Below are 9,653 nucleotides of genomic sequence, written 5' to 3'. Positions count from 1 at the left end.
ACAACAATGCTGTGGAAAACAATGGCTGGATCTCAGTAGAGATGCAAAAATGATAAGCAACAGCTAAAAAGTAAACGTAAGTAAACAACCAGAAATATATATATATATATATATATAATGGTTTACATCATTTATTCTCCTTATCGTTGCCTAATTTCAAAGCATAGAGAGTGTTTGAATTATTAAGCCTACTACGGTACTGATTTCGTTATACTGTATCTGTTTTCCATAAACGAATGAACGTGTTACTGTTATGTGCCTACACATACTACTATATCCCCAAAAGACAGAGTATAAAATAACCTACCACATACCTACTGAAATTGAGTCGGTTCGATCAACATATTAATGGTTATGTATATAGGCTTATTCATAGAAGATGGTAAAAACCTATCTCATTACTAGAAAATAATTAAAAACATAAAACAATCATTTTCAGACGACCATGTCACAGAATTATTTTCCCTATGGTAATGGGGTTATTCACATTCGTTTTTTAGAGCTATCCCTGATATCAAACTTTCAAGTTGTTTTATACTCATTGATTCTCTGTGGCCTAATTTATGTGAACTATTTTAATTGACGAGCGATAGCTTCACTCCTTCGTCGTTATACCATTTCCTCTTAATTAGGTAGATCAGCTAAATAGTTCGGTACGGTATTATAACATATCATATAAACATTACACCATAATAGCAATTTAAATATTTGTTAAGACTATGAATACCGTACGAACACACAGTTCGTGATCCGGTGTCAACACAAACCGAAGATTGGACCCTTTTCGATGAAGGGACGACATTACGTACCATTGTACTATGTATCCATGATAAACTGTGGGCCAATTAATAAAACACTGAATGTATAATATGGGTAGGCCGTCAATAGGCCTACAATTTCTGGAAGGGGATTGATGTACATACCAGTAGGCCTACTTACCGGTAATAAAATTCGCGTAAGAGGAGTAGGAAATCATTGGACAAACCATGCGCGCAAAATAATTACTTTTTTAGTTGAGTTTCATTATCCTATTGCGTTACCTCTGTAACATTCGATACAAATTGTAACTGGGTAATTTATAACACCAGCAACCGAAGCTATTAATCATACGGTATTGATATGGGTTTATCAGAAATACATCCTGATTTATTGGAAGAGGTTGTAAACGTTGGCGTACCAGAGGCTTAAATCTTGACTCAGGGAAATCGCAACCTTTTGATGGAAATCAATCGCGAATTAGCATATAACAAGTTTTAAACTCCTGAATTACCGTAGTTGACTTTAAATAAAATTGTCTCAATTTACCATTCGGTGAAAGTCGACAGTTAAAGAGCTTATATCACTATGTCATAAACTTGTTCTACTACCACTCCCCTTCTTCTTAGACCTTAAAAAACTAGAAGGCTTGGTCTCATTTTTAAAAATGGCATGGCATAGAGAATAACGGCCTGAACAGTCTATTCCGATACTGCCTCAGATGAGGCCACTTCACCCGTCCGTTTTGTTTCATTGTTTCTACTGTCTCCAATTCTTATCGTCAAGTACCCTTATCGCATCGTTATATAGCTTCTCTCCCCTCCTCCTCTCCTCTCCTTGCCTCTTCAATATTGACTCGATCCTTCTAATTGTCTACCCTAGTTTTGATAAGTGAGAATCATGGGAAGTAGGCCCAGCCGATAACAGCTATGATATGGCACTATTAATTATGTTTACATCTAGTAGTCAGAAAAGAGACATTATATTCGTCGTCTTAAATTATAGGCATTAAGAGCCTATATTTAAATTACAATGCCTATATATTGTCGATACAAGCTTCTGTCTTTTAGAAGTTTAAGGCTCGTTATCAAACTTGATGCGATTGAAATAAATGAGGAATGTCGGTCCTAAACTCCAAGTAGCAACAAAAACCCTGGATCAAATAGAATTATATCAACCGCTCCGTCCTTAACAACCCAACAATCTCGTTGGGTTGTTAAGAAATACTACCTGCCGCCAGACAAAAGCTATGTCAAACATCAGCAAATTAGAAACAAATAACACATTGGACTCAATTTATCATTTTAACAGTGATAGATTTGGCAAATAACATATTTTTTGTGACCCGCAAAGGCCTCAAGTCACAATAGCTGGTACACTGATGACCATTGGATAATTCGTGATGAATTTTAAAGATGTGCTGCCTGTCATGAACTTTAAAAAAAATTAATTCCATATTTAAATTTATTAATTTTTTTAAGCAAGTTATTAACTTACAATTAAAAACAATTTGAATGAGAACAAATTTTGCCCGTCAATTAACAGTCAGTTAAAAAAATACCATCCCCGTATTTTTGTGGCATAGTAATAAATTGGCTGGCAATTTAAGGATTTTTGTTGTAATAGGCATATGTCAGTTTAAATCGACGAAAACTATATTTTGTTCGATCTTGTTTCTGGTTGGAAGTTAATAACGGATCCTTTTAAATGAGATACGCAAAATGTTTAATTTAATTAGTTTAATTTTTCCCTCGATTTTGCTTGGCAGACAGTACCAACAGTACACTTTTTAAATAGGCATATACAAACATATTGCGCTACGTAAAGGCTTCGGGCTAGCTGTGTATATAATGAGAGATCGGCCTAATTACATTAGACCTATGATAGAAGATTAGGTCTACCCATTTGCTAAACAATATAACAATAACAATATCTAATAACAATAACATCACCAACAATAACAATCATAACATTTAGCCTAACAATAATAGGCTTAATGACTGTGGAGAACAAAGAGGAAGATGGAGAAGTTATTGACGCTGAATAAAATAAGTAGAATTTCAGTCACCAACTTTGAAGTTAAATAGTTGTCCACAACATTGCGGATGTTGACGTTGTTTGAAGTTAAATTTAAAACACGATACGAATTCAGGTTTCCTGAATTGTCCTTATTTTTCCGCGCAAAAATATTATCTTACTTACGCATGCGCAATAATGGGGTTCATGAAATCGCAGCACGCCGGTAAATCGCAAAAGCTTCGCGCGACGTCCCACCAGTTGTATATAATTTCATAACGATGAAGCAGTATATTTATTATAGATAGCCAATCTTGAATCGTTTAATCGCCTTTAACAGTGCCTCGCTTAGCGTATTGCATTTATCCGGTCGTGTTTATTTACAATCTAGATCCATCTACTGGCAGTACTACGTAATTAGATATTACCCGTCTCAAGGCAACCGATGCCAAGGGATGTACGGATGTTCCAATGAATAATCACATACAATTATGCCCAACCAAATTCATTGTTCTTACTCCCTATTAAATCAAGTCGCTCACGAGTTACAAAATGTTACAAGCGCGACAACGCGGACTGTGATTTGTTCTTAATACATCCAATTGGTAGATTAGCTACGATATTACTCGTGGTAATACTAGTAGGCATTCAATAGTACCTGCTGTGTTCTGAAGTATCCGCAATTTATCATTATTTAAATAATATACTGGTCGCATTTGATCAGTGCTTTTATATATATTTTCTACGCCATGATAAATGGTTCTGAAGTGATAAAGTGCCTCAACATCATCGCGCCAACTATGTAACGCGTGCGCTTCTTCCTAATACAAGCTCGGCACGTTCCGCCGATGCAAATTTTTAGTCAATTATTAATTGTTTTGTTTAGTTAATCCGAATTTGTTGTTTTGAATGCACTGTCATTTGACCTGTGCCACTGTTATAAAAGTATACGTTCCAATAAACAATAAATTCTTATTATTATTATTATTATTATTATTATTATTATTATTATTATTATTATTATTATTATTATTATTATTATTATTATTATTATTATTATTATTATTATTATTAATATACTGTAATTAATAGGCCTAATAGCAGCAACAACATTACTATATACTAATACGCTCTGTAATAACACTATGGAGACGTGTGTGAAGGTATTAGCACACGTGTGATACACGTAAACTGCACGTGTGTATCATATCACCATTCGTCACACACGATCGGTGGTGGTGGTTGATGCTGCCACTGGCGACATGGTGACGTTTGACACGCTTCCAATATTTATTTTAATGATCTTTAACAAGATCTGTCACAGGCAGGTCCGTGGACATGGGCCTAATATAACTTATCAATACAGATGGTGACAAACTGTTTATCATGATTATAAATATCGATCATCTTACCGGTAACAAACATGACAGAGACAAGATCCAACTGAAGTATGTTCTATGCGTACAAAATAGTATTTAACAGAATTAAAAATAAAACACTTAACACCTCTTGGCACCATGATGGAGGTAAAATATAGGGTTGAAAAATCGTATAATAATGTCAATACTGGCAGCTATTAAATAGGTGCCGGGAAAACGCATAGTTCTATGTGCTCCCGTTGGCGCAAGTTCATAGCCTTAGTATAATGTTACCCATTGCCTACTTGCGAACCATAATTACCCAGTAAGTTTTAAACCACCTTTGCCACCACACATATTCAGTTACATTGCCCCCGCTAGCAAAGATCAGCCATTGGAACATAATATATTTCTTTTTCTATATAAAGGATAATCCCGTGTGTCTAATTTGTCAAATATTTATGGTTATTTTAGGTCTCAGAGAAACGTTTTGAAATATGAATCTAAAAAGAGAGCTTCTCGACACGTAGCCCTTTATTGGATATTATTTAACAGGTTTAAACTTTATATCCGCATGATTAATACATTGCTAACATTCTTGCTAATGTAGCAAACCTTTCCGTGTCAATCAAATTTAACAATTGACCAATCAGAACAGCGTCATGAATACGCGCTTGTCTCACAAACGCACGTGTCTACGTACGTTTGCGCTATTGTTTTATGCAACAATATGGAAGGTGCGGGGCGGGGCTTAGTGGAATAATCATTCTCTTCTCCCCGAAAAAGGAGAGAAGAGAATGATTATACCGTATCAGAATGTAAGCACTGTATAATGTGGCAGTTTAACGGACCCAAAGTTCACGGGACACTGGAAAATAGATAGTGAAGAATTTATGATTAAGTTTGGCCTATACTGCTGACTGTGATAAAATTAAAATAATCTGCTGAAAATTCTTTAAAAATTCAATGAAAACTAAATTGCTTGAAAGTACCGAATAAGTAATTTGTTAACTCGCAGTGACAAATCGAAACTCAGAATTCAGTTTTCACTTAGGCCTATTTACGAAGTTTTTAACGAACGGTGCAAAAATAATTACTGTAAATTGATTACCAATAAAATAAAAGGTCTATAAAAAGAATACAAGAAAAGTATTACATATGCGTCTGTAAATTAGCCAAGAAAAATATATTTTATCATTTTCATTTTCAATTTAATAACTTCCTTAAATACACAATTATAGGCAATTCAAATTGAATTAATTGTTTAATTTTATAAGTTCAACGCATGCATTTACCGCGAATTTCGCTCAGGCAGTGTAGTTGTAACAAAGGTACCGGTCACACCAAGGGGCATACCATTTTGTCCTAAATATAATTTGAAGAGTAAACAATATGTATCCGAATATTAATGACATAATTAAACATAGAACAAATACCTAGTGCTACTTTAGCAGTATTAACATTAATAATTAATATCAACTGTTGTTATTTTTATTTTATTTTTATTTTATTTTATTAATTTCGGCAACACAAATGACAAAGACGCAATACAACTTTGAATGCGCTATGGAGTGGCAAAAGAGGTCAGAGACCTTCTGTTGCCAAGAGGCGTGCCACTCCAACACTCAAAGCCTAAAATAAAATAAACAATATAAATATACAAGAATATCTAAAAATTAAATAGGCCAATATCTTTACAATGTTTCTTTAAAATATTGGCCTATTACTGGTATTATTATTAGGTCTATTTATTATTATTAATATTTTACTATTGTAATTGTATACTTATTAATATCATTGAAACTAGTACTTATATTAATATTATTGGTGATAGTAGTTTTAGTATTCGTATTATTACTATCACTAGGCCTATTAGATAGTATTTGTTAGGCATATTATTAGACTTATTATAGATGTTGATTATTATTATTATTAATATTATTATCATCGTCCTTCTTCATCCTTGTTTTTATTATTATCATCATCATCATCATCATCACCATCTATTATTATTTCTATTCGTCGTTAACGTCCTAGTATTATTTACTTTTATTATTATTATTATTATTACTAGGCCTAACTATTATTACTATTAATATTACTATAACTGTACTATTACTATTAATAACTATTACTAGGCCTATTACTAGGCATATTATTATTATTTTATTTAACTTTCCTCGAGCTGGATAAATTGGTAATCAGTGACCAGCAATTAATAGTGTGATATTTGTCTCTAACATTAAATCAAGCGAAGATATTACCGTATGTTATAAGTTTTGGTAATTACTGTATTGTATATATTCGTATCATTAACATCATAGTATTAGATACTCAGTTGTTAAAATTGTTGTACCGTTTAAGTCGATTACGTTGTTTTTTTAAAGTATCATCCTTATCTGGCCTAGCGGGCCTAAAATTCACAAACACTTGTACGTAAGTGTGTTGATGTGCCGCGAACGCCAATCACACGAATAACACATATTTCCGTTGTTAATTTTGAAGCATCTCTGCAATCTATTCTCAAAAACGTTTTATCACGAATTTTAATCCAGCGTAAGTGTCGATAATTCGTGGTTGGCCACTAAAAACCTGAACAACAAAGGGGGGAAACTGAGTTATTATTATAGTGAATAAATTAATTTTGAAGATATTATATAAGTGCTTTAAAAACATGTCAGGCCTTAAAGTGTTTCATGACGTCATCATACCTTTTGACACATTATGCTTACAGGTATACAGTTAAAGTGGTTGTCCCACGACTTTTCGTCATTTTTTTTTTGTTATAAACCATTCATCCTGCAATCTTCTAACGAATGAGCTCGCCTGCTATGTAGTGTGCAATGTAGGTCTACGTGCGAAGGTTACGTGCGGGTCGCATAACCAACAATCATAAGCACCACAGTATAAAACGATTTTTAGAAATATGTTTATTAAGTAGGCCTATAGTTATAAAATGATGATTTGATGACTTCTTCTTCCCTCATCGATGCCAAGAATATTTTAGCCTAATTAGTTCTATTTTTAGGCCTACTCACCTAATTAGCTCAATGAGTTTCCATTGTCATAGTTTACAATTAGCTGTTGTCTGACTATCATTCTGCGACTCCACTGTTCTGTTTTATCTGTTGGCTTGGAATAGTTGATGTTTGATAACTGATTTAAAATAAATAAATTGTGTATCAATCATAATATAGGCCTATAGCCTAGGCCTATATACGTTTATGAAGCTATTATGGTATGAACAAAAAAGTCCATAACTAAGTAGAATATTCGTCAGAATAATTAAGAATAATAAATATTATTTGAAGGTATAATTATATATTAATAGAAATTTATTAAGCGGTTTTTTTTTACCTGAATGCGGTAAAATGTGAAATAAGTTAAAGCTAATAGAAGACTCGAAAGTATGACGTGTTAATTTCATTTACACGTTTTAATATTATACTTATTTGATTGTATTTCTTTAAATCTTTTGTATAATACTGTAGATACCAGGCCCAGTCGGCTAAACTGGGGGTAGCCACTGGTGTGTGCGCTTAACCGCGGAGATCTCTTGGTCTCAGGTTCTATTCCTATCGCTGCTCTCCTTTAGCTGGAGGGAATGCACGTTGCGATAGCGCACCATCTTACCAATGAAACGTTTAAGCCGTTGGTCCCGTTGTACATTATGGCCAATGTGCACGTTAAGGAAAGCAGCGCACTAGTCGGAAAAGAGTAGGGGATTGTCTCCCGGTGCACTGCCCAATTACCACCAGAAGGACCCCACTGGAAATAAGTCTTCTTCAGACTTTCGTGGGATATCCTTGGCATGGTGTTTATCCTGAATAAATCCAATCCAATCCAGCTTCCATATATACTTCTGTCCTAGTTTTACAATATTCAGTATAACCAGGGAACAGTCAAACAGCAATTTAACTGTTCCCTGGTATAACCTTCAACAACGAACGTTATAGTATTAGTATAGTTATAGTATAAAGTTATTAGTATATCATATCTTACACATACAGCACATTGGTGCTACATTATGTGCATATATAAATGTTTTATCAAATAAAACACGACTTATATAATATTGAATATTGTTTCGATCAGATTAATTGCATTAGTTATGCAGTTATGCGTACCGTATGCTTGCTAGAGGCATAGATATGTAAGACAGGTTGCAGACTTGGATTTGAATCCAAAATTTAATCAAATATTTATTTCAATCAACGTTTGATCTATTATGTTTCATCTGCCCTTCTGTGTTATGGACTATTACATACAATTAGGCCTATTATATAACAAGTCGGGGTCGTTTAATGTTGTCTATATGGAACACTTATTCATTCCATTGTCAAAGAAAATATAAGTCTATAAACAAAAAAACAATTGTGTTAATTTTGGGAAGAAGTTGAGTTAACGATCACGCAATAGCGTGTTCATCCATTGCCTTTTTAAGTCAATATTCCGTTTATCGTCTTCTTCTGTTATCGACTATTTCAGTACAATGTTATAAACAAGTTATAGTCAATTTAACGCTGAAAGGACACATATTTATTCCATTGTCAAAATACATAAACAGAAACACGACGGGATTTTTATAATGTAAAGTATTATAATACCTCTCCAAAAAATGAAATAATTTTACACTTTTCTTTTCATTCATACCGTAAAGTAAACCTCTTAAAATGATATGTGTTTTTCTGTACTTTTTCTCGTGATCGTCAGAAGTGACTTGCCTTTCGATTTATCTGTTTTGATTTGCTATCGCTTTATTTTCGGTGTTTCATCTTCTAATTTCACGGCAGCGTTAGCGATTTAATTCGCCAATCTATCAGGTAAGTCTGCGTGAAAACGAAATCTTCAACAATTAATCTGGGAAGGAAATTAATAGCGCGGCTTCGTGAAGCTTCGTTTGCCACGTCAACTGAGATACTAATACTAATAGCATTGTTGAGAGCATTCAAGAAGCAGTCAATGAGACAGGTATGATGCTACGTACTAAATGGATTCATTGTACGACAGGCCTGTTAATAGGAACTCACGACAAATATTGAATAAGCGGCACAGATTGTCACGGCAGCGACTTGCTCGTAATTTATTTGAATAAAACATCAACGCGTACACTAATTAGGTTAAATTAAAATTGGAGACGCACATAGGTTATTGGGCAAATAATGGTGATTATGATGATGATAATAATGATGATGAAAATGATGGTTATGATGATGATAATGATAATTAATAATATTTTATATTTTCTTTTACGAGTAAATATTTGTAATATTTAATAAATATAATTATAATTAGTAATAGGGCCTAATAATAATAATAATAATAATAATATCAATAATGATAGGCCTATGAGTAATTTTAAAATATGAATAATAATCACAATAACAATAATATGATGTTCTTTTTCAATATATAGCAGGCGTGCATCTTTAACTAACAAGTACGGTAATTAAACTATACACCAATATAATAATAATGATGATGATAATGAAGATGAGGATGAAGGAAGGAGGAAGATGAAAA

General features: G+C 33.3%; 1 protein-coding gene across 2 annotated transcripts in view; it reads left to right on the top strand.

Moving 5' to 3' along the window:
* Positions 1-9,653, top strand: part of LOC117102602 (homeobox protein engrailed-2a-like) — a 22,684-nt gene that overhangs the window by 2,800 nt on the left and 10,231 nt on the right. Inside the window, exon 2 of one of the 2 annotated variants that reach the window (XM_033242961.1) lies at positions 5,442-5,444. The exons of the other annotated variant lie outside the window; for it this stretch is intronic. Within the exon in view, the coding sequence (XP_033098852.1) occupies positions 5,442-5,444 (3 nt within the window). The remainder of the gene's footprint in view (positions 1-5,441; positions 5,445-9,653) is intronic. 2 annotated transcript variants of the gene reach the window in all.

This window comes from Anneissia japonica, unplaced genomic scaffold, assembly GCF_011630105.1.
Source record: "Anneissia japonica isolate Jap-2015-1 unplaced genomic scaffold, ASM1163010v1 scaffold1489_len2284818_cov182, whole genome shotgun sequence".
NCBI classification, from domain to species: Eukaryota; Metazoa; Echinodermata; class Crinoidea; order Comatulida; family Comatulidae; genus Anneissia; species Anneissia japonica.
This window is presented reverse-complemented; position numbering and strand designations above follow the sequence as displayed.